This window comes from Aedes albopictus, chromosome 3 (genome assembly GCF_035046485.1).
Source record: "Aedes albopictus strain Foshan chromosome 3, AalbF5, whole genome shotgun sequence".
NCBI classification, from domain to species: domain Eukaryota; kingdom Metazoa; phylum Arthropoda; class Insecta; order Diptera; family Culicidae; genus Aedes; species Aedes albopictus.
Genome location: NC_085138.1, coordinates 20,328,868 through 20,356,621, shown reverse-complemented (window position 1 = coordinate 20,356,621; position 27,754 = coordinate 20,328,868). Strand labels below are relative to the sequence as shown.

The 27,754-nt window shown below is 41.3% G+C and overlaps 4 protein-coding genes across 4 annotated transcripts in view; 2 read left to right on the top strand and 2 right to left on the bottom strand.

The window, feature by feature from the left end:
- LOC109428072 (G-patch domain and KOW motifs-containing protein) overlaps positions 1-20,375 on the bottom strand; it is a 122,879-nt gene extending 102,504 nt beyond the window's left edge. The window contains exons 1-2 of the mRNA XM_029864010.2: positions 20,024-20,375; positions 19,383-19,965 (exon numbers count right to left, since the gene is read on the bottom strand). Of these exons, the coding sequence (XP_029719870.1) occupies positions 19,383-19,965; positions 20,024-20,175 (735 nt within the window). The 5' untranslated portion in view covers positions 20,176-20,375. The remainder of the gene's footprint in view (positions 1-19,382; positions 19,966-20,023) is intronic.
- LOC109418295 (uncharacterized) lies at positions 142-1,998 on the top strand. Its single transcript, XM_019692459.3, has 2 exons — positions 142-1,450; positions 1,512-1,998. The coding sequence occupies exons 1-2, from the start codon at positions 380-382 to the stop codon at positions 1,890-1,892; spliced, it is 1,452 nt and encodes a 483-aa protein (XP_019548004.2). The 5' UTR covers positions 142-379; the 3' UTR covers positions 1,893-1,998.
- On the bottom strand, positions 6,461-7,985 carry LOC109428074 (uncharacterized). Its single transcript, XM_062856336.1, has one exon. It carries the CDS (start codon positions 7,848-7,850, stop codon positions 6,582-6,584), a length of 1,269 nt encoding a protein of 422 aa, XP_062712320.1. The 5' UTR covers positions 7,851-7,985; the 3' UTR covers positions 6,461-6,581.
- A 6,413-nt stretch (positions 20,376-26,788) lies between the features above and the next one.
- On the top strand, positions 26,789-27,519 carry LOC109428069 (small ribosomal subunit protein uS12). Its single transcript, XM_019703744.3, has one exon. The coding sequence runs from the start codon at positions 26,904-26,906 to the stop codon at positions 27,333-27,335; it is 432 nt and encodes a 143-aa protein (XP_019559289.1). The 5' UTR covers positions 26,789-26,903; the 3' UTR covers positions 27,336-27,519.
- Positions 27,520-27,754: the final 235 nt, after the last annotated feature.

Below are 27,754 nucleotides of genomic sequence, written 5' to 3'. Positions count from 1 at the left end.
GATACAGGTATTCCAAGAGGAATTCTCGATGGAGTCCCTGAATGAATCGTAGAAGCAAATGATTCGGATAACGCAAAAACAGCTCAGAATTATGTATCTTGAAAAATCACCATATTTGAGGTAAGGCCTGAACGCGCACCCATTTCACCTTAAATGCAAGTAACTCACGTCGATACGGGCTTCCATTCATAAAACGGTGTTGCCTAACCTCTCACAACCAACCTACAACTTTTTGCGTTGATAAATGAATTTGATAAGATAGCAGATATCACCAAATAATCCCCCATAGAACGTAACTAAAAGCGAAAGACTCCGATTGACGCAACAGGTTCAGTACGGCTTCAAGTTTCGACCCGAGAGCAAACAGTGAACACGTACTATGGGTGAAGAAACTCCAGTTCACGAACGGTCCGCCCTGTCATCGACAGCGTCGGAGCAAGTGTCCACAGAGCAACAGCATGCTAGCGTGGAAACGGTCTTGGAGGATGCTGAAGTAAAAGCCGTAGCTCCCAGTGCAGAAGGCAATGATGCCGAAGAAATCTCTCAACAGGTTCAGCCAGTGATGACTTCAGTAGAAGTTCAACTTGAAGCGACCCCGACGGATGTTGAACCACAAATCGCTGTCCCTGTGCCTGGGGTGATCTACCGGAAGCGGTCGGACGGAATGCCACAATTCATGTATGACGCAGTCGCTCGAATCGCTCCAGAACAAGGCTTCACACCTGGTCAATTTGAAATTACGTTCGAGTCAGGTTCCGGTAAGGGTGATGGCTTCGTGGCGGAAATGTTCCGAGCTACCATCACCGAAGGTGACCGTAAGCTGGTAGTTCTGTGCAAGATTCCACCGATTAACGATGCCCATCGTCACCAGTTCGGTTTGATGCCGCTCTTCGATCGTGAAGTTATGGCGTACTCCAAATTGCTCCCGGCCATGTACGAATTCCAACGGGAGAAGGGTGTTACTGAAGAGATGGACATTGGGTTCTTCAACGCTCCCCAGTGTTATCTAGCCTATGCGGATTTACCCAAAGAAGAATCTGTCATCATTATGGATGACTTGCGGCTGAAGGAATACCGCATGTGGAACAAGCTGGTGCCGACCAACTACGAGCATGCCCGTCTGCTGATGATTCAGCTTGGTAGACTACATGCCGTTTCATTTGCGATGAGGGAACAACGACCGGAAGTGTTCGAACAGTTCAAAGTACCTGATCCCCTGAACGCGATGATGAGAACGAACGAAGGATTCATAATGATGATGAACATGTCGTTAGACCGAGCGATTGGTACCCTAGAATCTCATGAAGAGAAAGCTCGACAAAAGCTGTTGAAGCTTAAGGAAACTATGTTCGACGATATATCTACAATCACCAGTGCAGAATATGCCGAGCCGTATGCAGTCTTGGGACACGGGGATTGTTGGATCAACAATATGATCTACTCCTATAAGGTAATTAATCTTGCTTCTCATCTAAAGTTTCTGAAGTTCTAACCTGTTTCGTAACTTTCAGCGAGGTGTACCAACCGAAATCGTGCTCCTTGATTGGCAACTCTGCCGTTACGCATCGCCAGCGCTCGACCTACTGTACTTCATTTTCGTATGCACCGATGAAGCGTTCCGCCGCCAGCACTACGACGAAATGCTTCGCATCTACTACAACTCGTTAGGGCAGCTGCTGGAGAAACTCGGTGGAGATCCTAGCCGTCAGTTCCCCTTCACCGCTTTGCTGCGGCAACTCAAGGCCTGCGGCAAGTTCGGCATCCTGATGGCATTGCTTATTGTGCCGATGGTCTGCGTTCCGGATATGAACGAGGCGACAGACTCCGAAGAAAAGTACAAAACTCGGATGGCGGCCATCATTCGGGACTTGATAAGATACGGGTATCTGTAGAAGACCCCGAGAAGATATGTACCTTACTACAATAAATCGAGGGCCGGAAGCAGGGATATTATTGTTTAATAGATGAATAAAAACCGATAGATTGTGCCACATACAACGAGCTTTTTGCCTTCAAAATTGCTCCATGTATTTCTGGTTTATCGAGGCGATATGAGTTTAAATGGCGACCATAGTCAATGCGTCACGCGTAGCGAACCGAAAATTCGCACGTAAGGAAATGCATAGCAATCAATGATAAGGAGCTCTTGAATCATATGGGAAATTCTCATCGCGTCGCGTGACACTTTAGAGAATTTCGAACACTGTAAAACAAAGTAATTTTTAATGCTAATAACTTAATGAGCAACTTAGGCGAAGTAGATCTGAATTGGTTATCATGCGGCAGCTCGTCAAGACCATACAGACGATATCTGGGTTCGATCCATGGACCCTTCGTACCGGAAATTTCAGCGAATTTCTTCGATATAACGTATATTCGTAACTGCCCTACGGTATACGAGAGCATACCCAAGCAACATTTTGATGGCTAATAAGTCTTGTAGAAGTTTTTAGAACTGTCATAAAACCTGATACCTTTTATTTTGGTTTTATGACGGTTCTAAAAACTTCTTCTAGTCTATTTGACTAAAAAATGTTACCTGGGTAGTTGACCTATTGTCAGTAAACAGCTGAACTTTACTAGTACAAAATCAATCATCAAACTCATGTTGTACTGAAATTCTATCATAAACAGTTTTGCCGAATCTCCGCCAGAGACCAAGTCCATGTAAACAGCTCGTTGGACTGTCAGTGAACAGCTCCGTGACCAAAATGGCGTATTCTCAAACCACCATAAGAACCATATCCGGCCCAAAAAACTTCTGCAAACAAATTTTCACGCCGACTGATTCAGTTACCTAAAATAGAAAAAAATACTAAATTTGCTGCTTATTTACAGAGATACTTCCAGGGATTCCTCCAGGAATACTTGTTGGGCTTGCTCCAGGAATTTATGCTGTAAATTTTCTGCAGGGATTATTTCAGGAACGGTTGTCGGGTTTCTTTCAGGGATATCCCCAGGTATTTTCCGAAGATTCCACCATACATTTCTCTTGGGATTCCTTCAAGAATTCTTATTAGAAACTGCAGGGATTTCTCGAGCAATTTTTGCTTCAATTCCTTTAGAAATTTCTACTGGAATTCTTCCAGGAATTTTTGCTAGTGTTCCTGCAGGAATTCCTGCAGGTTTTCAAGATTTTTTTTCCAGACATTTCTTTAAGAATCCCTTCAGATATTACCCCAAGAACTTACCCAAGAATTCCTCCTATGATACCTCCAGAAGTTTTTCTCGAGATTGCTTCGGGAATTGAGCTGTAATTCCTCCAGAAATTTATGCTGGTGTTCCTGTAGAATTAATTCCACGAATTTGTACAGAAAAATCCTAGGAATTTATCCAGATATTTTTGTAGAGATTTCTCCTAATGTTTCTCGAAGGAATACTTCGTGGATTTATCCAGGATTTTTCTTAGGGATTTTTCTATGGATTCTTTCTGGAATCTATCTCAGGATCCCTTCAGAAATTTCGGCTGGGAATCCTCCAAAAATTCTTGCTACGATTCTTTCGGGAATTTCTTCTGTTATTCTTCCATTTTCCTCTCCATTTCTGCCGTAGTGTTCCTCTAGGAATACTTCAGAAGATTTATATAAGAATACCTTCACATATTTCTCTAAAATTATTCCAGGAATTCCTCCTGTGATATGTCCAGATGTTTTCGGTAGCTTTCTTGATAGAACTTTTTTAAGGAATCTACAGAAACTTTTTTATCTTGACATTTCTGTCGGGATTTCTCCAATAATTCCTCCTGAAGTGACTCCGTGGATTTATCCATAAATGTATATGAGGATTCTTTCAGGAATTTCTCTTAGGCCTTTTCCGGAATTTCTGCTGGAATTCCTCCACAAAATATAGCAGGGATTTATTCAGAGATTTTTTTCGGCGATTTCTTTAGGACTTTCTTAGAAAAAAAAATGAATATCTTCAGTAATTTTTCCAAGAATTCAAACAATTTATCCAGAAATTCCTTCACGGTTTTCACAAAGATTCCAGCGGGATTTTCTTTTGGTATTCTCACCGAAACATTTCTTGGTATTGCTTCGAGAACTTCTCTTGTGATTTGTTTCGGAACTCCCTCTGAGATTCATTTGGGAAACTCTTGACAGGGTAGGTGATCCAGTGTTCTTTTGTTGGAAATTCTCATTGATTTCATATGCTACAACTTCTTAAGGTTTATCTACTTGAATTCCTCTAGGAATTGCTCCCCATACTTTTTCAGAAATTCCTTCGTGGATTTCCCTAGGAATTTCCTAAAGCATCCCAACAGGGACATCTTCAGGGATTTCAATGATAGATCATTTTAGGATTCTTCTTGGAATTACTCCAAAAATTTATCCATAAATTTCTCTAGGCAGGGATGCTTCTAGGGATTTCTTCGTAGATTGCAGCAGGGATTTTATCAGAGAAAAAAATCAAGAGGTTTATCCGGGAATTCCTCTAGAGTTTTGTACAGAAACTACTTACAAGCCTCGTAGCCGTGCGGTTAGGGTCACCAAGCTTCTAATCGCACCATGCTATGGGGTGAGGGTTCGATTCCCGCTCCGGGCGATGAAACTTTTCGTGAGAATAGTTGCTTCTCCGTATCCACTGGTGCATGCTCCGTGTGTCCCTTGTCTAGTGTTTAAGTTTCAATTCAGTCTGTGCAGCCTCTGGCTGAAGGCGGTGTCTGCGTTTTTAAAAAAGATTCTTTGAGGAATTCCTGTAGGGATTTGTCCGGTGATTTCTCCACTAATTGATCCAGGGATTCTTCCAGAAATTCCAACTGGAATTCTGTAGTGATTCCTCTTGGGTTTTTGGTGCGATTTCTCCAGAGATTGCTTCATGCATTGTGCTGTTTGTTGTGATAAGCATGTTTTTACGTTACTGGCACAACCGCTATGTGTGTTATGGACACACAGTAGGGGATGTTCTTAGCTTAGAACACATTGGGAGTTGCACAACACAGTGTTTCGTGGAACATGTTCACCAGGTGGAGCTAGTGTAAACTGGGCGACGGATTTATCAGAAAACTGTTCTAAGTGTTACGTCTGTTTGTCTGTGATATGGTCTTAGAGGGACTTCATTACGAGAAATTGAGTTGTCCAAAAAAAGTCTCACGAAACCTACTGCAAGCCTATCCATATACAGTGTATCAAACAATTGTCCGTACAGCAATTTTTTGGTCAAAATAATTTTCCATTTAAATGTTTATAACTTTTTTATTCGTCAATCAAAAACGCTGAAATTTTGACCATGTATAACCCATATATTAAGGCTCCATTGGTAAAATTTTGAGCGAGATCGGATAAGTTTTCTGAAAGTTATAGAACTTTTAGTAAAACTTATAAGATTTTTGAACACATTTTTAAAACATTATATCTTAATATGTATTGGATGAAACTTTTTCAATCTTTTTTGTGTTACAGCTTATACCTCAGGCTTTCATTTGCAGCTTTGTTTGAGGTTTTATATTCACTACAAAAAATATGAAAAATCTGTATATGTTCAGAGTGTCATTTGGAAATTTATCATATTTTGATCAATAAAAGTGCCAAGTGTTTTCAACTTTTTTAAACTCTCTTAATGTAATATTTTTATACAGGACCTACTAAGCTACATATGAAGAGTAGGTCCTATGGATTTTTCGTTCAGTTAATGCACTTTTATTGGTGGAAAACGTTTGGCAGATTATATGTGCAAAATATGGTAAATTTTAAAACATCGTCAGCTACATAAGCACATTTTTCATATTTTTTGTAGTGAATATAAAACCCTAAACAAAGCTGCATACGAAAGCCTTAGGTATGAGATGTAACACAAAAAAAAATTGAAAAAATTTCATCGAGTACATACTGAGATATAATGTTTTAAAAATGTGCTCAAAAATATAATAAGTTTCACTAAAAGTTCTATAACTTTCACAAAACTTATTCGATCTCGCTCAAAATTTTACCAATGGAGCTTGAATATATGATTCATGATTGGTCAAATTTTTAGCGTTTTTGATTGACGCATAAAAAAGTTAATAACATTTGAATGAAAAATGATTTTGACAAAAAATTGCTGTATGGACAATTGTTTGATACACTGTACGTGAGAACAAAAGATGTTTACAAAGTTCTTACAGATAGATTAACACGGTAATTCTGAACACAAACCACTACCACACAGGAATTTGGATTGGTCAATGTATCATGATAGAGCGAACGACCCAGTGTTGTCCCAGTCCTAGTCATTATCAGCAGATACCACAACATGCAGTGACATGTTCATACACGCTCATCTTTTTCAGTCGAGCCGTAAAGTATCAAAAATTCTCTCCTTTATTTACAACCTTTTCATTATCACCGCTTTGCTGTGGACGCATTGCCCCTTCGTCTCACTCGTTAAAACGTTCAAACAATACGATTTCACCGTAGCAGGGTGGCCAATTTTTTACGCGTTTTGATTTCGAGTGACTGTCATCATGTAGAATATATGCGATACATGGTTTTACTTTTTATGCGTTTCTAAGTACTCAGGTCTAATTTTCTTCATTTATAAACTTTTTATATACTTTTTCCTTAACTTCAAATCGTTATTTGGTCATTGCGTTCTACTTATCCCTACTATTCCAAATCTTCGAAATGCTCCGAATCGCGGCAAATGTCCTTCATCAGTTGTTGGTACCGGCAAAATTGCGGTTGAAACTCCTCCTTGGTCCGATCCGCGTTCTTTCGGAAAAACTCATCCGGCAGTTTCGACAAGATGGGAAAGGCAAAGGTAGACATCGTCACGACCTGAGCCCCGAAGAGTTTCATTTGCGCGTGGATCGCTTCGAAGGGGAAGGATTTCTCCGGTTGGCCACCCAACGCCCGGAAAGTTGTGGCGAATGCGTTGTAGAAGGTTTGCAGGAGATCGTTGAAATGCTCTCTCCGTAAGTCAATTTCACCGCAAAGGTAGAGGAACGATAGTAAATCCATGATCGGTGAACCATATCGAGCCATTTGCCAATCCAGGAGAACTATTTCTTGGACGCTATTGGTGGCCTTGTCATATCCGAACATAACGTTGTTGGTCCAACAATCTCCATGATTGAATGCGCCGTAAGGTTCGACCTTTTGACTGGCCATCAACTTTTGTGTTTTCTCCCAAATGCAATCTTTCAGCGACGAGAAGTTGTTCTTCCAGCGTTTTTCCTTCATGTCTTCTTCGTTAAAGATCGATGCAGCCAGATCACAGTTTCTCCGGGATAACGGTTTGGTCTGCTCCGTCATCATGATAACGCTCAGCAAATCGTCCAAACGTTTGATTTTCTCGAACACTTCCGGTTTCTGTTCCCTAAGCGCAAACGAACAGGCATTCATCTTGCCCAGGGCCACCATAAGAACCTTCACGTGATCATAATCCACCAGCACATACTTATCCTTGAGTTCCAACCCTCGCTCCACCAGATCCTCCATGATCAGCATCGATTCACCTTGTTCCGCATCAAACGAAGCCCAGTAGCACCGGGGGAAGTTCCAGAATCCCACGTCGTCCCCACGCCACAGCCCCTTGGCCAACTGAAGGCGTTCAAACTCCGGCAGAACTTCATTATACACCAGAACTTCTCTTTCAAACAACAGCATCGAGTTGAATTTTTCCCGCTGTATCGGATCCTCCAGAGGCACCTTGCAGATCAACCTCATCACCTGGTCGCGTAACAACCTGTCTCCGTCCACCAGACGGTCGCCACGGATCGTGGCACGTACCATCTGTCCGATAAATCCATCGCCAACTTTCGAACCGGGCTCCAAGCAAATCTCGTACGTTCCTCCAACGAAGCTATGCTCCCAAGCGATTTCCTCCAACTTACTGCGAACGTACGCGGGAACCACCAGCAACGGATTGGACATTTTACTTCACCTACACTGGGGGACCGGTAATATCGAGAATGATTACACGACCGATTTGCGTCCAGCGTTGTTCTGACTCACTACCTACACTAAATAGCGACATGGCAATATGGCATTGACCGAGGCGGAGAGTATGGTGCATGATCGCTCTTTTTGCCTTTATCTGTATGTACATATTTGCTGTGCAGAATAGGGTGGCTCATTAAACTGGTACGGTACTGGTACTACTTTTATACTTTGCATTAAATGCAAAATTTGTTATTTTAAATATCCTAGGATTGTTATAGAATATGGACAGTGATCTAGCATAAGAAATTGCTGCAAAGATTTAGGCACTGCACTCAAGCTCGTTTACGCTGATTCTTTTTACACCCACTTTTCTGTTGGATCCTGTTCCTGTCCGAAACTGTTTGTCATATTGTGCAACATTAGTAAAATTTAGGTGAATGCACATGTGTCAGTGTGTTGGGCAAATATGAATGTAAACCATTTGACAAACTGTGCTTCTATTTTGCAACCATTTCTCGCAAATATTCATCCTCATATAACTTAACAATAACTGCACAATATAATACATTGTTACCACTTGCTATGGGTTAATTAAACCATTGAATACAGTCGAATGCACAGACCTTCATATTGTTGAACATGAAAGCAACTGTGTGTGGTATATTAACATTAACACATACAAGATATTTATTGTGTGGAGATTAAGGCAAATTGTAATTTGTTATGCGGGGAGCTATCACACAGCGGAACTACACAACAGCGGGACGAGCAAAGACATTTTCCGGACCGGAGTAAAAGCAAACTACTTGTGTACAGTTTGACGATACACGAACGAATGATTTATTGACTATTTACATTCAAGACTATAAACAATAACAATGCTCGACAACATAAAACATGTTCACGATGTATCTATTTACACATCGGTTGTCTCGATTACGAGGAGTGCTCGAATGCACAAAATACATATTCCCAACACCCCCTCTCAGGTCGACAACCCGTGTAACATCACTAACAAATATCACAGATCCTATCATCAATAGTCCAAATCATCAAAAAAAAAACAATGTTGCAACCATTCATTTGCAAAGCTTTACATTCATTTGCTATTATCTCAGTTCAGAAGCATGCTATCGAAATACAATGTATGGATGAATTTAACCTTGTAGTTTTATCTGAAAGTTTGCCGAATAACATTGGGGTCGCAAACGTATACCAAAGTCGTGAGCGATCTGTGAAGGCAACTCTCCACAGCGTGAATGTTATTTACATTCACCGCGTGGAGAGTTGCCTTCACAGCTCGCTCACGACTTTGGTATACGTTTGCGACCCCAATGTTATTCGGCAAACTTTCAGATAAAACTACAAGGTTAAATTCATCCATACATTGTTTTTCGATAGCATGCTTCTGAACTGAGATAATAGCAAATGAATGTAAAGCTTTGCAAATGAATGGTCGCAACCTTGAAAAAAACCTACATAAAACTTCAGCAATGTTCATTGTCAACATTCCAGATCGCCAACTTTTGGCTCCAATTAAACAAACTCATCAAACTTATAACAGTTCTCTCTCACACAATAAACGTCCAATACAATCAAATTTCACAAACATCAATCGTCAAAAACATGGTCAAAACACTTAAAACAGTTTTTTTTTGTCTAAATAGGCAACCTCGTTACCAGGGATGGAAAATGATGAAGATTGCAGCTGAGCAGACACAAACCAAAACAAACATACTCGTGAACAACAGGGGCCCGAGAATACTCGCACTTCTTTATTCGTGAGTAAACGAAGCTGGCAAGCACTCGCATGTGATTCGCGAAGCTTCGTGAGTTTTTTTGCATTTTGATGAAAAACGCATTTTAACGACTGACAGCGCTGCTTTTCAGGAACAATGAAGCATAAAGCATTAGTTTATGTTGGATAATCACTGGATGTGCTATTATAACCACAACAAAATGCCCTTCCCGCACCTCCACTAGTTCTTCACGAATAAAAGCTCATGAGTGTTTCTGTTTTTGTTTTGCTTCTTACTCACGAAGCAAGCGCGTGCGAATAAACTCACATACTGTTTACTCTCGGAATCGTGAGTAAGCCTTGGGTTGGCTTTACACTCGCGAATTGCTTCATGAGGAGAGTAATTCCATCACTGCTCGTTACCTACACAATTTAAATCGTCGTCCACTTACTTTCTTGATACTATTTCTCTACTTCTTCTTTTCGTTCTTAACCGCTTTACTGCCTTGCTCTGCACTTCATATTCTTCTAATTCTCGCGATTTCATCACATTCTTCCCGTTCAGCGCCATCTTCGGGTTCTCCGCATCCTTCACGCTCATTATGGCCGCATCCGCATCACGTCGCTTGCGTACACATCCAACTCGTACAGCTTTCCTGTATGGTGCTCGACAGCCATCACTTCTCCTTTCTCTACTATGTCTACTCTGTCGCCGGCAAAGCGGACCTGCAACCCGGATCTCGCCACACGATTCACCGAAAACAAATTGCTCCGTAATCCGGGGAGGTACAACACTTCCTTCGCTTCACATTTCTTCATCTTTCCGGCGACGTCAGCAAACAACACTACATCGCCACAGAATTCCGCCAACATCTTCTCGCCGTTCGCCACAAGCACTGGCACCGGTTTCTCTAATCGTCGCATCACTTTAAAGAAACTGGGATCGTTCACCATGTGGTCCGTCGCACTAGAGTCTAGGAACCACTGCATTTTCACCAGCTCTTCTTTTTCTTCCTGCGACGCCATAGAGGTAATCACGTTCAAAAGTATGCGTGCCCTAGTGCGTGCCTTTTTTGTAGATGTAGTTGTGAAACTGCGAGGAAAATATTTGCACTCTTGCCCCGGACGTTAATTTTATCATTATTTACCCGTTTTACCCAAATCGATTGGGTAATATTTGCATATGCGATCTGAGTAGCCTTTCAATCGGCGTGCACTTTTGTGTGAGGAAAAATTTGCGCTAGTGTTCGTGTGTTGAAATGTCACTTATCTCTATGAAGCAAACGTCCGCACGATCCAAGGTACGTTTTTCTTCAACCACCATGTCTGATTTACTGTTTCGACGATTCACAACTTCGTACTCACTCGGATTCAAAGGCAAACGCACGCGACAGTCAGCTTGTTTATGTCCAATTTTGCCGCACCGAAAGCACTTCAACGTTCTCCACACATGCCTGCTCGTCATGGCAACACCTTCACTTTCTCGCTCATTTTCGACCGCAGGGGCCAACATATCTTCGGTCCACATCGAGCAGCCGCTTCTTCACGAACGCCAGTCTCACACCGCCGGGAAGCGTCTCGATGGCCGTCACCACCGACTCGAACGACGCAGGCATTGTCAGCAACAAATGGCAAATTGCATCGGGCTCTTCCACTGCCGCACCGCTCTCCTTCAACTCGCGAATCAACCGACCAAATTTCAACAAATGTTCCGGCAAATCACTATCAGCCTCCTCTTCATACTTTACCCGGAGGAGCTGTTTCCTAATGAACAATTGCCCGGCAACACCACAACGTTCGAACACCGCCTTTAGCGTGTACCAAATTTGTTTTGGATTCGCACAGTCTTTCACAAGCTCCAGCTGATTATCCGCGATGGCTGAAACGATAATCGCTTTACACTTTTTCTCTGCGGCTCTTCGCGCCACCATTTGCGTTTTCTTCTCCGTTTTCACTTGCACATAAAACATGTTCACGGTGTATCTATTTACACATCGGTTGTCTCGATTACGAGAGGTGCTCGAATGCACAAAATACATATTCCCAACATTTTCACGGTAGAAATTAAGTTTTCTGTAGGATTACTTTCGAAGTTCCCTTAGGATTCTTCCACGAGTTCCTGAGAATCCTAAAAAGATTCCATCTAGGATTTTTCCAAAAGTTCATTTCGGGGGTCTTCCAGGATGTTCTCCTAGGATTCCTCAAAATAATTCTTCCGGGATTTCTTGAGGAATAGGCTCCTAAAGTCCTATCGGGATTCTTGTTTTAAACCACAATATATGGTTCAAGAGTACATATTTACTCATTTTTTGACGTTTTTATTAAACGTAGTTGAAAATATATAATTTTTAGCTCAGTCACACAAGGTTGACCTCAAATGTCAAAGTAAAACTATTTACCGTTTTACTTATTTTGAATTTTCTCATTATTCCTTTGTTTTTAAAGTTCCAGTAAAGTACAATTCCGATTAAAATACCATGCTTGATCGTATTATTTAATATTAGCGAGATTTCGTCTTTAATTTTAGGACCCTATTCCGTCTGAGACTTTTCCAGGAGGTACCGGATTTCTCCATTAATTTGTTCCGAAGTGTTTCCAGAAATACCTTCAGCAATTTCTTCAGATATTCTTCCAGAAATTGTTTTCAGGAGTTTTTCAAGAATTTCATCCGTGATTTTTCCAGAAATTTATTCTAAGATTCCTTCAGGAACGCCTTCTAGAATATCTCAAGGATCACCTTCTAAGAATCTTATAAGGGTTTATTCATGATTCCTTCAGAAGGTTCTTGCAAGTGTTTCATCTGGATCTTCTTAAGGAACTTTATTTAGAATTCTTTCAGAGACTCCTCCTAGGATTTTTTAAGAAATTCCTTCCGAGATTCCTCCACGAGTTCTGGAAATGGTGGAGCGGACCTGTTGGGATGGTTACAATACATGACTATCAACGCCACGGACCTGGGATCGAATCCTGTTGGAGATCACAGTAACCGGCATTATATTGTAAAAACGAAGTGAGCCATGACACACTGACATCTCTAACACTTTCTCACTTTATACTCAATCAACATTTTACTCTCAACCAAGAAGGCAGTCCAATAAACATTAAGCTTACCCCTGAAGATTTCAATTCACAAGAAATCCCATTTAGCTTAGCTTTAGCTTAGATGGACTGCACGTATAGGGCCCATATAGCCGAGGCGGTAAACGCGCGGGTATTCAGCATGACCATGCTGAGGGTGACGGGTTCGATTCCCGGTCGGTCCAGGATCTTTTCGTAAAGGAAATTTTCTTGACTTCCTTGGGCATAGAGTATCTTCGTGCCTGCCACACGATATACACATGCAATATGGTCATTGGCAGAGGAAGCTCTCAGTTAAAAACTGTGGAAGTGCTCATTGAACACTAAGCTGAGAAGCAGGCTTTGTCCCAGTGAGGACGTTACGCCAAGAAGAAGAAGAAGAAGAAGGACTGCACGTATCTATGGTTGCTACTCCGCGATTGACCCGAACCAATGACAGTTGAGGTTCTTGAAAGATTTCCTGGAGGAAGTCTACGAAGAATTTCTAGAAAAACTCTTTGAGGAGTTTCTGGAAGATTTCCTGAAGGAATTCCTTGAGGAATACCTGGAAGAATTCCTGAAGGAATTCGTTGAAGACATCCTGGAGGAATCCCCTAAGAACTTCTGGAGGAATCCCCGAAGGAATTACCGGAGAAGTTCCTGGAGAAATCCCGAAAAAAATCTTTGCTGAATCCCCGGAAGCATTTCTGGAGCAGCTTCTGTATAGGAATCCCAGGAGGAATTTATAAAGGAATTTCAGAAGGAAATTCTTTGGAAAATCGCCGGAGAAATTTTTGGAGAAATCCCTGGAGCAACTTTTGTAGGAATGAATTTATAGAGGAATTCCCGGAAGAATCCCTGGAGGAATCCCCTGAACAATTCCTGGAGAAATCCCCGGAAGAATTCCTTTCGGACTTCCAGAAGGAATGTTTTGAGGAACCTCCGGAGCAATTCCTAAAGAAATCCCTTAAGCAACTTCCGAAAGAATCCCGAAATGAAATTATAGAGGAATCTGCGGAAGAATTTCTGGAGGAATCCCCGGATGAATTGCTGGAGGAATTTTCGGAGAAATTTCTGGAAGAATCCCAGAAGAAATTTCTTGAGGAATGCCCGGAGGAATTCAAGAAGAAATCCCCGTATAAATTTGTTCAGGAATCCCTCTAATAATTCCTGGAGGAATCTCCGAATGAATTCCTGGAGAAATCCCCGGAGGAATTGCAGTCCAAATCCCAGAAGAAATTTTCTGAGGAATCCCCGAAAGAATTCCTGGAGAAATTTTTGGAGGATTTCCCGGAAAAATTCCAGGACATATCCCCGTAGAACTTCCTAAAGGACTCCCCGTAGTAATTCCTGGAGGAATCTCCGATGGAATTCCTAGAGAAATCTCCAATGGAATTCCTGGAGAAATCCCCGGAGGACTTCCTGGAGGAATCTGAGTAGATTTTTTTTTGAGGAATTTACGGAGGAATTCCTGGAGAAATCTCTGGAGCAACTTCTGGAGGAAGCCTCGGAGGAACTGTTTAAGGGCTTTCTGAAGAAAATCCTGACGGAATCCCAGATAAAATTCCTGGCGAATTCCCAGACGAAATTCCCTGAGGAAAATCTAAGGAAATTCCCTGAGGAATTTTCTAAGGAATTCCAGGAGAAATTCCCGGAGGCATTTCCCCTGATGAATTCCTGATGAAATCAAAGAAAGAATTCCTGGGAAAATCGCTGGCAAAACTCCCGAAGGAATCCCGGAGAGAATTCGTGAAGGAATCGCGGAGGAAATTCCTGAAGGAAACTCGGAGGGAATCTGTGGAGAAATCCCGGAGAGAAATCGTGGAAGAAATTCCTGAAGGAATCCAGGGAGGAACCCTTGAAGAAATTCCGGAGGGAATCCCGGAGGATATGCCTGAAGGAATCCTGGAGGAAATCGCTGAAGAAATGCCGAAGATATTTCCTGGAGTTATCACAGAGGGAATTCCCCAGAAGGGATCCCAAGAGAGATTTTCTGGAGGAATTCCGGAACGAAGTTTAGGAAGATTTGTTGAGAGGTATTCCGGAAGCATAAACTGGAGATCGTAGAACAAACTTCTAGGGAAATCTCAGAAGATCACGGAAGAATCTTTGAAGAAATCCCTAGATGAGTCCTAGAGCGAACTGGTGATAGGATACTGTATGGAAATACTGGTGGAATTGCAGAAGGATCTATCTGAATAAATCTCAGAAAAAGCATTGCAGATGGAATTCCTAAGGGAATCTCTAAAAAATCCCGTGAGAAATTTCTGGAGAAATCCGCTGCTGTAATCTTAGATGAAAATTCTGAAGGAATTCCAGAGGAACCCTTGAAAGAGCTTTCAGAGGAATCCTTGAGAGATTTCTGCAGAGATTCCGAAAAAAGTTTGAGAAATCCCGGAAAAATGTCGTGTTTCGAAGTTTCTAGAAGAATCTCAAAAGGAGTTTCTTCTGGGAGTTCTTGATAAGATTTTTCCGGGGGTTTAGTTAGAATTCCTTCACAAGTTCCCTGAGTTGTTTCAGGATTTTCTTCTGAGATTTCTTAAGAGGTTTTACCTGAGATTCCTTCAAGAGCTCTTGCTACGATTCATCCAGGAGACTCTCCCGGCATTCTTCTAGAGATACTTTCTAAGATTTCTGAAGGAATACTTTCTGAGTTTACTGCAGGAGCACCTATTTTTTTCAAAATTTCTTCCGAAATTTCTCTAAAAATAAATTTTAAGATTCTCCCCAGGAATTCCTAGCATTTTTTCTTGACATTACACCAGGAATTTCTTCCGTGATTTCTCCACAAAATTATTCTAGTCTCCTTTAGGGATTTTCTTCTGAGATTCCTCAGGGAGGTCCATCTGAGATTCTTTTTGGGGTCCCGTTAGAAGTTCCCTCTGCGATCCCTTCAGAGATTTCTCTCAAGGAGTTCCAGCAATCTTCCAGGAGTTCTTTTGGCGATTGCTTCAGAGATTCCTTCCGAGATTCTTTCAGAATTCCATGCGAGATTCTAACCCGGAATTCCTTGTGGTATTTCTTCATGGATTTTTTTTTAGATCTTTTCAGGAATCCTTCACGAACTTCTTTTAGTATTCTTTCAAAAACTTTTCCGTGATTAAGTAAAAAGATAAACGTGTTAAGAACTGTTCCTTTGAAGTCCACTAAGAATTTGCATCCTTTGACAGATACGTATTTCGACATCAACTGTAAGGTCGTCTGTAGTGTCTTGTACTTGACTCGACTACAATATACTGAAGACGACTTTACAGTTGAAGTCGAAATACGTATCTGTATAAGGAAGCAAATTCTTAGTGGAATTAAAAGAAACAGTACCTAACACGATTATCTTTTTACTTACAGGTATTCCACTAACAAGCCCAGGTTCATCATCATTCTCCGTGATTCCACAAACTCCTTCCGGGATTATTTCAGGAGCTACTTCTGCGATCGTTTGAAGAATTCCTTCTGGGATTCCTATGGTAAGGTACCCCGGGGCAAGTGAGAATCCGGGGCAAGTGAGACCTACTGCCATTAGTTAGTTAGTTAGTTAGTTTTTTAGTTTCAAGGCAAACATTCTTCATAGAAAACATAGGTATTACACCAACGGATACTTTGAATTCAGAAATTGTTATTGTTCTCATCATAAAAAGACCATATGTGTTATTGTTGATCATATGTAATTTTCAATTCACTAAGTGAGATTAACGTACTCTGCTACATTCATCGTTTATAAATAGAATAACAAATAAAGTAAAACTTTTTCGGTTTCAGGATAATGTTTGGAGTGCTTGCAAAATATTTTAGGCGAAAAAGCTGTAATTTATTTTCGTTTATTATCTTTAGTTAGCTGCTCTCACTTGCCCCAGTGCATTTCAGCATCTGGGGCAAGTGAGACCTATGAGAGTAAACAAACACAATTTCATAGTTTGATCTCGTTTTCCTCAGCCTAAGTCGAAATTTACACAAAAGTGAAGTAGAAATCGGCGTCTTAAGTAAAAAATCGTTGAATTGAACTTAATTACTTATATTCTGATGATAAAGCTATTGTTTAAAATGGTAAAGTCTTGGATAGGACATATTTATTTTCTAATCTATTTTTCATATTTTCGTTCAAGCAAATTCTAATATTTTTCTCGTTTTTCGCTGCATAATGAGTTTTTCTGAATATTAAGGAATCGGCCATAAAGTTTGAAAAAATTGAAAAACCGACTTATTCAAAGTTCACGATTTAAAAATCTTTATTTAATGATCGTAACATTATGTAAGGGAAAACAAAACATCTGTAAATCTCTTGGCGAGATTCATCAACTACGTAATATGAAAAGCAAGTTTGGAAATCTTTCGGCATTTAACCTTGGGGCGCTTTTTGTATAACTAAAATCAATTTGTTTTGCACGAGCTGAGTTAAATCAACTTTTCTCAGTGATTCGTTATTATACACTACCCGTCATAAGTACGGACTCACAAAAAGTATTGCAACAATATTGCATCACCCTGACTCACCTCGATATCTCTAAAACCAGATCACCTACAAAAATGCCACCTTCAGAAAAGTTGTTGCTTTTGGGCTCCTGAATAACTTTGCTGAAGACAGCATCTTTGTAAGTCCTCAGGTTTTGGAGATACCGAGGTGAGTCAGGGTGATGCAATATTGTTGCAATACTTTTTGTGAGTCCGTACTTATGACGGGTAGTGTATGTGTTACGTAATTTATGCACGATACCACAAAACTTTTCCAACATAAATCGCTAAACATAGTTATTCGCATAAGATATCTATAATTTATGCTACCTTACATATATACAGCAACTATATTAAGTCATTTGTACAAAAGATCTGAATAGGTCCCACTTTCCCCGTGATACGGTGTAAATGAAGATCTGCTCCACTTTCCATCGTGTGCATAATATACTGAATTTAAAAATTTTGAAACAGTTTCAATGCCCGTTAATAAGAAGAAATATACCAACAATGTCTTTCAGAATCATTGGAATTATAAAATTATGTATGTTTAGATTTTTTAGCTTCGCAAAACCAAACTAGCATTTTTTTAAGTCCCACTTGCCCCGGGGTACCTTAATTCTACGGGAACTCCTTCCGGGATTCCTCCAAGAATCTCATAAGATTCCTCCAGGAATCACTTTCGGGAACTTCTTCCGAGATTCCCCGGGAACTTCTTTTGGGCTTCTTTCAGGAAATGCTTCTGGACTTTCTTCAGGAACTTTTTCGTGGAATCCTCCGGGAACTTCTCCCTGGATTCCTTTGAATACTCTTTCCGGGATTCCTCTAGGTCTGTTTTGAGGAATCCCTCCACGAGTTTTTGTTTATGGAATTCCTCATGTATTTCCTACATGATTTCCTTGAGGAAGTACCCCAGCAAGTTCCTTCTAGTTTCCCTCCAACAGTTTTTTTTTCAAATACCTTCTGGAAGTCAAGAAAAATGTCTGAAGACATCCCAAAAGAAGCTATTAGGAGTATCCCGGGTGGAATTCCTGGATGATTCCCGGAACTTTTTGAGAAATCCTGGAAGAAATCCCTGGAATTCCCAGAAGGAATCTTGAAAGAGTTTTCTGGAGAAATCTCATATTGAACCTTTTAGGATCTCAGTAGAAACTACTGAAAGGATTCGTCGAGCTCGAACGCGAGTACGATCGCTGCTTAAGCCACGACGTCAAAATCATCATAGGAGATCTAAACGCTCAGGTAGACCAGGAGGAGGAATTCAGACTGATCACCATTTTGAATGCTGCCTAAGAAATATTATCACAGATCATCTTCCGTCGTCTGTTAACTAAAACGAATGAGTTCGTGGCACATTATCAAGCCGGCTTCATCGACGGCCTATCGGCAACGATCAGTTCTTCACCTTACGGCAAATCCTCCAGAAATGCCATGAATACCAGGTCTCAACGCATCACCTATTCATCGACTTCTAGGCGGTATACGACAGTATCGACCACACAGAGCTATGGAAAATTCTGGACGAAAACTGCTTTTCTAGGAAGCTGACTAGACTGATTAAAACTAAAATGGACGTCGTGCAAAACTGTACCGGGGCCTGCGGCAAGATGACGGACTCTCATGGGTACTCTTCATCGTCGCTCTGAAAGTTGTAATGCGTCGAGCCAGGCTCAACAGCTGGGGTACGATTTTCACAAAATCCGGTCAATGTGTGTGCTTTGTGGACGACACGGATATTATCGCCAGAACATTTGAAACGGTGGCAGAATTGTAGACCCGCCTGAAACGCGAAGCAGCAAAGTTTGAACTAGTGCTGAACGCCAACATTTCGTTACAATATTCCCTGAGTTATTATCAATAACTTCTCGAAGTATTCTTTTGGTGGTATTTCCAGATGCTACATTCAAATTCCTGCAGATAAGTTATCCAAAAAATTTCTGTTGTTTTATCTGGAAACTCTTTCAGGAATCTGTGAAATTTTTTTATTGATTCTATACAATCCCGATCTACAAAAGTATTGACATTTGTGATCATTCTGCGAATGGAGTGACATGGCAAAACGACTCCGTTTATCGAGGTAAGAAATCTCGACTCGAATGAAGTGTGTACAAAAATTACTAAAAGGTATCTTCTAGAAAATTTATCTACACATTACGCAGGGACTTCTGGGTGAAAGCCCCTTGACTTGATTCTTCGCTGTTTCAATTTAACAACGTTTTCATAAACAGTTTACTTATACAAATTTAAAACATATTTTAGAATTGGAAAAATCGAGTACTCACCGTTCCGTAAGTTTCCTTATGCTTCCCGGCAAGCACTTTAACGAACGCTCCCTTCTTCATGGTCAGCACTTCGTCCTTGGCCGGGGGAATCAACTGGCGGCTGTTATCCTTCGGTGCCCGTTCCGCCCCCAACCCCATCCCCTTGGGCCGTTGCACCGGCCCTTCCGGAAACTTATCACTTTTCTTCGGAGCATTCGGATCCTCCTTCCAACCCATCCCCCGCAACATGGCCAAACCGAACTTCTCGATCGGCACCGATTCGTAATCATCCATGGTGGACTCACGACCCCCATCTAGAGGCAAATCCTCCGGTTTCAGAGGGACAACCATGCTGTCCTTCTCATTCGAGCGGGATTTCCTATCCTGCAAATCTTCTAAAATTTCCCGAGCAGCTCGCTGCTCCAAGGATTCATCACCGACCGGAAGCGGTTGGACTTCTTCAATTTTCTTCACACCATTTTCCACCGTTTCCCTTCCTTCGATAATATCTTGCAATTTGGCTAAACGATCCGGGATGGTCGTTTTGTCTTGTTCCCTCAACGGAATCACTAAAGGGGGCGGCCCGGCGTCTTCATTCTCCTTCCTGGAATAAATCATAATGTTAATATTCAGGCTAAAAAACTATTTATACTGAATCTTACCCTAAGATCTTAATCGCCTGTCCTTCCAGACAGGAGATCATCTCAATCTTCTGCTCATCCTTGATCTGCTGTTTGGCCCCAATCGCCGAAGGACCGGCCAGGCTTGGTTTCTTAATTTTACTGAACCCGAAACTGATCTTTTTCGCCTCCATTGTGGGCCACTGCACCAAAAACACTAGAGAACACTTAACTTTTCACACTCGCGCGCGAACCGAACCTGAACCGATCGCGAACGGACACAAGGAAATGCCGGTAAACTTGAGGCGCTAGAAGATGCTAGGAAGCAGCGCATAAACGATTGTGCTGCGGCCAAAACAACGCACAGCCGGGTCACCGCACACAAACAAAACAGAAACAAATCGATGTCAAAATAATTGCGTCGCGACGCCGATCCGGGGGCGGGATTGAGACGGCGGGCTTCAGCTAGGTTTGAACGCACTCGTTTTACACGCTGATTGAGAAAAAGATGAGAATAGTCAAAAGGGCTTGTTCACAAATGTCATAACGCTGGAAGGGGTGGGTGGGTGTCCTTCATGGTGTTACAGCTCGAACAAAATAAAATTTTCCCCATATAAACAGTGTTACGCAGGGGTGGGTGGGTGTTGAAAACGACCAAATTTAGCGTTATGACATTTGTGAATGAACCCAAATCACTTTAAATTGGATTGTTTAATAAAATAAAATATTGACTGGTTTGATCAAGGTTGATTAACTTTAAAATATACACCGAAGAAATTTTCCGTATAACGGCAAGATTTCCGTATGACGAACGGCAAGATTGGCTCAGTGGAATGAGTGTTCTTGCTGTCAAACCCCATAATTATAATGGAATTATGTATCACACTCAGGCTTCCCAAAAGTACCGCATCATGATAGCATTTTGATGGCTGTCACACTCTTATTCCCATGACAGCCTTGTGAATGCATGGTTCATGACAGCCCACAGAATAAAACTCATGCGACCTACAACATCACTGTCGGGAACTGCTCACATCGTCTGCTTTCGCTGTGCGTTCGTTCGCCGATGACAACCTCGGCTCTATCCCAAACCGTCTGTCGTTGGCTGGACACGAAGTGACGAAAATCGCTGCGCTCGACCCGAGCATTTTACTTCTGTTGAACGTGTCGAGTATCGTGGTGTATCGCACGCTCAAAATTATCGACGCGTTTCATGTATTATGTATTTTTTCAAATAGAGAATATGTACCTGTAAGTCTTATTCTAGTAGAGCATTTTGCATTGCATTATTTTTTATTGGCATGTGAAATGCACTGCCATGTTTTGAATACAAAAAAGAGTTGAATCTCACAACAGTGGTATATTTTATCCAGATTACAATTTTGACAAATGCTGGCACAAACTTATTTTCGCCCCTGGGGCATCTTGTGAAAGGCATATCATGTTTGTAAAAAAATAATTATTGAGCACATATTTTGTGAATAACTTTTAGCGTTAAGCCATGTGCTCCCGTGACAGCCTATGACACCCTTTACGCGACAGCCGGCTTGGTTAGCCGAAGATTGTCATCGCCATGCGGCCAACAATACTCATGACGTTTCCCACTCGGCTCGATACGACTCGGGTATGCAACTGTCAGGCAAGCAGCCGAAGCAGCGGCTGTTTCAATACATCTTTCGCTCATGCGTGTGCGTGCTGTTGGCGATACATTTCTCACTGATGGTGTTGCACACGGTAACGAGAGATGGTCTGCACACATAAGAGAGTGTCGATTCAGCCTTGCGCGGGCTGTTGCGAGAAGGATGTACATTTGGAAAGCCTGACTAAGAATGAATCGCAGAATTCTGTGAAATAATTCACCGAATTTAAACGGTAAAACAAGTTTTCACATATCTTTCTGCGAAACTCAAAGCTTTTCAATCCAACTGTCAAAACTTCACCGAAAATTCGGTGATGGCATTCAAATTACAAAATTCTGTGAAATTTTTACATTATGGTTCGGTAAAAGATCAAATTTTTACCGCGGACTGCGATTTTCACCGAATTTCTGTAAAACCAGTAGTCGGACATATTCTCGAGAGCGCGCGGGATGTCAAACTACAACTGATTGTTTGTATTAGTTATTCCGTGAAGGTAGTAACTAAAGCTAAAGTGGAATCCAGCATACACTGAGGCGATTTTCCGTATAACTTTTATAAGTGAAACTACATAGATTTTTGCAATTTGTATTCACAAATAAATATTATATGAGAGAGAAATAAAAATTATACCGTGTATCACTTATGACAGTTATGTTTCAAATCTAATAGAAACTATTAATGACGATTAATGAAATTTATGTGTGAGGTTTATGATTTATATTAGCGATGCAAACATAATATTTATAAGTTTTGCTCAAATTAAAGTTATAATTGATTTAATAATGTTTCTTCAATCTTGTTTTGATTAAAACAATCTGATGTAAATTGAATTAAATACATATATTTTATTAGGCAAATGATGCAGTTTGAAGATCGTCCAGACGCACCACCCGAGGCAGCACCTTGAAAACAGCTTTTTACATGGATCGGTCGTGGCAGGTTGTGGTGAAGATGCTGACGTTGGTTCCGTTGGCGATCAAACATCCCGTTCATAAGTTCGCCGTCCCGTTGCTCATGCTGGTGCTGGGGTTGGCGGAGATGGCATTGATGGCTTTCACTGGATATCCGTAGGTCCAAACATTCCAGATTTTTAGCCGCTAATTTCGGACGGTGGTCCGGAAACCGATTGAGGTTGGATCGCCGGAAGCATGAAGCACGAAAATATCGGTGTCAAAGGGGTTTTGCGCAGTCTCAAACGGTGGCACGGTGGCACTGATGCTTTCGATGGCTTTTCCTGCTGGCTTTTGTGACCGCTCTTATTTCCCACGGTTCTTACGATGCTTCCCTGTAAATAAAGCAAAGCTATGATTGCAAAATGTGCACGTTTATTGCAGTTACTTACCGACAGCCTTCGAAACTTTTTGGATGAAGCGCATGTCCTTCTGCTGCAAACCAACATTGAGAGCTGTTGCCGACCGTTGCAAATCTCTTTCAATTCGTGGCTGGAAACCAAACATTATAATTATAAGTGAACCTCTATAATTTTTAACTATAACAGAGAACCTTATAATTTTAATGTTTGCACAAACATAAAGTTCAAAACGACCGTATACACTTTATATTGGTCGTCTGATGAAATGTAAAAAGCTTGACATGAAGTTTATATTACCACACATAAAAATAATTCTCGAGGAGTCTTATGAACTGTAAAGGTGCTGACTCTATAAATTTTAAGTTTGGATTTTTTTCAGTGTAACATTATCAATAGCAGGTTAAAAGGCAAATTGGTATTTTTCGTAAGTACTATTTACACCTTTACCTTTTTTGTAGTTAATTGCCTTTTGTGTTTGCCAGATTGAAGTGCCCGGACATATCACGACGATGCATCCCCGCATTGAAAATCGTGTAAACAACTACTTTCGCACAGTGAATTGTTATATCTTGCCATCGCAATGTGTACACTAAATTGAAATAAATATTGCATTTTCAAACAAATCTAACCTTGAATCTAACAGACATTGGAATTTGATTCTGATTTTGATTTGAGAGAGCTAAAGAAAACACCGAAGAATTCAGTGACCCGTAAAAATCCAATTGAAAAATCGCCGTACATTTGTAGAATAATCACCGAAAGTTCGGCGAAACCAACAAAAATAGACAATTCTAGACCAACATTTGAAAAGGGCGGAAGAGCCAAAATGTAAACAAATCACTTTTCAGCATAATGTGATGAAACAACTCATAAACATATGATTTTTCCTGACGTTAGCTCAAAAATGAGTTTCAACTTCTGGAAAACAATAATTTAAATAAAGGCGGATTTCCACATCTGATTTTGATCACTTCATTTGGTTGTTCCGCCAATGATTTTGCGCCTTTGAAAAAAGCACAAAAATGCACAAAATTGTTAACACTGTTGAATAAACAGTCGAGAACAGCATCTCGCCATTCATATTTATCAAATTTACACAAAACTTTTACTCTCACTTTTGATTAAAGTCGCCCCTAACTACTTACACCGTTATTGAAAAGCCTTCGTCATTACGTCGTGCTTCGGCGCCCATCAAAATGTCTGAGTGGAAATCCGCCGCGCACTTATTGCTCTTGTTGCGCACGGATGGTTCTTACGCCCAAGATCAAATCGTGCATTTTTCATCGTAAAATTCAATAAAGTCGCTGACTGACTGCAATAAGTGGCGATAATATGGCTTCAATGTCTACTCAGGATATATTTTCTCCAAAGGACCCAGATTTGGATGATATGCAGCTGGTAAAGCTTCAGTGATAAAAATGTTAGCGAACGGTCTCAAATCTATTGACCGGCATAGGTCACAGCAGGTAGATTCAACAAAAGGTGATATTGGAAACCAGGCCGGTGCACAGAAAACGCGACAAGGGAGGGGTTTTACCCAATTTTAGCAAAGGGTGAAGGAGGCCTTGTGTATAGAGTATCGGCAATGGGAGGAGTTTAACCCCCAAAACCCATCCGTTGTGCACGGGCTTGTTGGGAACATAATATGCTGCCTGCGCTTCCCCATCGGTACTGTAGCTATATTTTTTTCAACGCGCATTATGGACAATGGCAGGGACAACTCCCTCCTTTGCTGTACGATACTAGATAAACTGTAAAGAGTTGTTGTTCATAGATAAGAGCTAGAATATAGATTTCAATCGAAATCTGATTTCCATTGCATTTTACTTATTGTTTTTTTGCCACACATCGTAGGCAACGTCAAGAGAAAATTTCCTTCCTCCTCCATTGTCCAATGTCAGATAAACTTCAATTAGTTACTTTTAGTTAGGAAAGCTTCAAAATCAATTTATTGCAGTGGATTAGGTTCAAAATCTATTGCATTCCACTAATTTCGATACAAAATTTCTTCGGGCGTAACAACAAAAGCGATCGATTCTAGGTAATATTGACCAGGCGTAATTCCAGTCCTGGCGACCAAGCGGCGTAGCATGTCGGGCGTAATGACCAATGAGTTTTTATTTGGGCGTAATTTTCATTTCATTCATTTTCTTCAAGGAAAAACGCTTGTTTGTACTTTTTGACATAAAATCACCAAGAGGATAGTGTTTTCTTCTAAAACAACGAAAAAGATTGAGTACACACGCACAAAGTGTTAAATAGGAATTAGTTTTAGCACAGAGAACAGACATCCAGGCTAGAACAAATTTCATTCGGAAAGTTGTGTAAGGATTTGAATCTTTACTTGAGTAAGGTTGCAAACCAATACACGATGACAACACTAACGCGGCCAAACACCATATTGCCACAGTCAGTGGTGAATTGAAACATTTCAAGTGGTTAATTGAATTAGTATGGGAAATTAACCGATTGCAGCGCCACGCTATTGCCACTTGTGTTGCCGATTTCAAATGGCCGTTAAATTCCTTACACAGCTTCGGAACTGGACTTGGATGTCTGTTCTCTGTGGTTTTAGATTGTGAAACTTTGTAAGCGTTTTTCTCGATTCTAACATTTTGGATATCCGCCCTTTTCACATGTTGGTCTAGATTTAATCCACAGAAAATCTGTGAAAAAAAATCACCGAAACGTTCGGTGAATTTGACAAATGAGCATTTTCAATCTTTACAGATCGTTCGGTGAAACAAAAAATCACCGAACAGTTCACCGAAAAATCTGCTGTTGAGATTTCGGTGAAATTTCACAGAATTCTGCGATTTATTCTTAGTGTGTATACTTTTAAATCTGGTGACGCTGTTATGATTAGTGACTGTCGCGCTAATATCAGAAGCCAGAGGCCGATAATCGCCATATTCTGATTTTTCTTGATAGGCATAATATGTTTGTGTAATATTCACATCGAGCAAATGTGAATATTCCACAGAAACAGCTGCAACCAACTGGTTGTGACAACGTTGTGTACGATTACACAAAGTCGATGTCATATCGCATTAGTTTACGATGCAATATTATGTCTCGCATTTTCGATTTCTCTTCATCGATCCTCTCTTTGTGTTATCACAGAATGTGTATTGAGTTTTCCAAAGATTTTTTGGTTGAAATGCGAAGAAGACGACTACATGTTGCTATAGGAACAAAAAGAATAATGGTTTTGTTTGTTTTGATCAAGTTTATTAGCGAATGAGAGAGTCGACAAAGAGAAATCGATCAAGTCAGTTAGGCCCTTATGAAAAATCATTGTCGATTTTTTGCTGTGTGGTTGACTGAGAAACAACCCACTGACAGGCATTGTTGTCAACATCTCTTTTGTTAAAACGGCCCCAAAATGTGCTGATCAAACGAAATTGGGCCCCTAATGTCTCTACTGTCACTCCATGCTATAAGTATCCACTCATCCGCGAGCGGTAATGGCGGCGGCGGGCATATCCAACCGGTTTAGGTTTTGACGTTTCATGGGGGAAAGTCAAAACAGTTTCATTCTCCTCCTCACCCCTTCACTCACCGTTTAGTGGCGCCAACCGATTGTGATCCCCAAGAAACGTCAAAATTCGAATCGGTTAATTGTGCCCGCCGCCGCCATTACCGCTCGCGGATAAGTGGATAGGCATGTCAATGGCGTGCTGAGAAAAGACAGTGAGTCATTGCGTAAAAATAACCCAAATTTAAAGGATTTTGTGATCTCCAGTAACTTATTTTTAGCGTGTATGGCGGGATTAATATAAAGTGCATTCAAACAATGGTTTGAACGCACTGCATTCAGCTGTCACCAAAACGTCAAAGTGACAGCTGTCACTGCGGTTGGCACTCCTGGGATGCATTTTGCATTTTTTCGGGGTTGACAGTGCCTGTCACCGCCGGCCGAGCTCTTTTCCATTCAAGTGTTCGTTCGGTTCAGACGCCATTATACAGAATGGGTAAACCACGTGGAATCCGTACCGCTCGGAAGCATATCCGTCATCGCCGGGACCAGCGATGGGCCGATAAGGACTACAAAAAGGCTCACTTGGGCACCCGCTGGAAGTCCAACCCGTTTGCCGGAGCCTCCCACGCCAAGGGAATCGTGCTGGAAAAGGTCGGCGTCGAAGCCAAGCAGCCCAACTCCGCCATCCGTAAGTGCGTCCGAGTGCAGCTCATCAAGAACGGCAAGAAGATCACCGCCTTCGTGCCCCGGGATGGTTGCCTGAACTACATCGAAGAAAACGACGAGGTCCTGGTGGCCGGTTTCGGTCGTAAGGGTCACGCCGTCGGTGACATTCCCGGAGTCCGCTTCAAGGTGGTCAAGGTGGCCAACGTTTCGCTGCTGGCCCTGTACAAGGAGAAGAAGGAACGTCCACGATCGTAAGGAGGAATAAAAAGTCGAAGAAAACCGCTGGAATCCGCTGGTCGAACTTTCGGGTTCTCTATGAGAGTGCAGATTTAATGCTAATTTAAAAATAACGTTTTAAATTTACGGAAAGTATGTGTCTGTAAACAAGTGGAGGAAAATACAAGCTTCTGTGAAAGTTAACAACTGCCGGAATCCGGAATGTTTCTGCGTTCGTGTTTTGCATCGGAGAGAAATTATGGTCCCTGTTATATGGCGGTGGAGTGGTGGAAAGGATCGATCCCTTAGCCGGGAAGTGCCCATTGGAAGGTTCGAGTGTATTATGTGATTGTTTACCATGTTTGGAGAATCGGATCAGGACGATTTCTGGCGGAGATCTTTATCCTGCCGTTTAGGAGATTTTTGGCTAAATGAACTGGTGTAGCGGTTCAAACTTG

What these genes read in the sequence shown, in the direction of transcription:
- LOC109428074 (XM_062856336.1), bottom strand. Translation starts at nt 7,850, where the DNA reads ATGTCCAATCCGTTGCTGGTGGTTCCCGCGTACGTTCGCAGTAAGTTG.
- LOC109428069 (XM_019703744.3), top strand. Translation starts at nt 26,904, where the DNA reads ATGGGTAAACCACGTGGAATCCGTACCGCTCGGAAGCATATCCGTCAT.
- LOC109418295 (XM_019692459.3), top strand. Translation starts at nt 380, where the DNA reads ATGGGTGAAGAAACTCCAGTTCACGAACGGTCCGCCCTGTCATCGACA. An exon ending in ATATGATCTACTCCTATAAG is followed by an intron (nt 1,451 to 1,511) that starts GTAATTAATCTT and finishes CGTAACTTTCAG; the next exon opens with CGAGGTGTACCAACCGAAAT.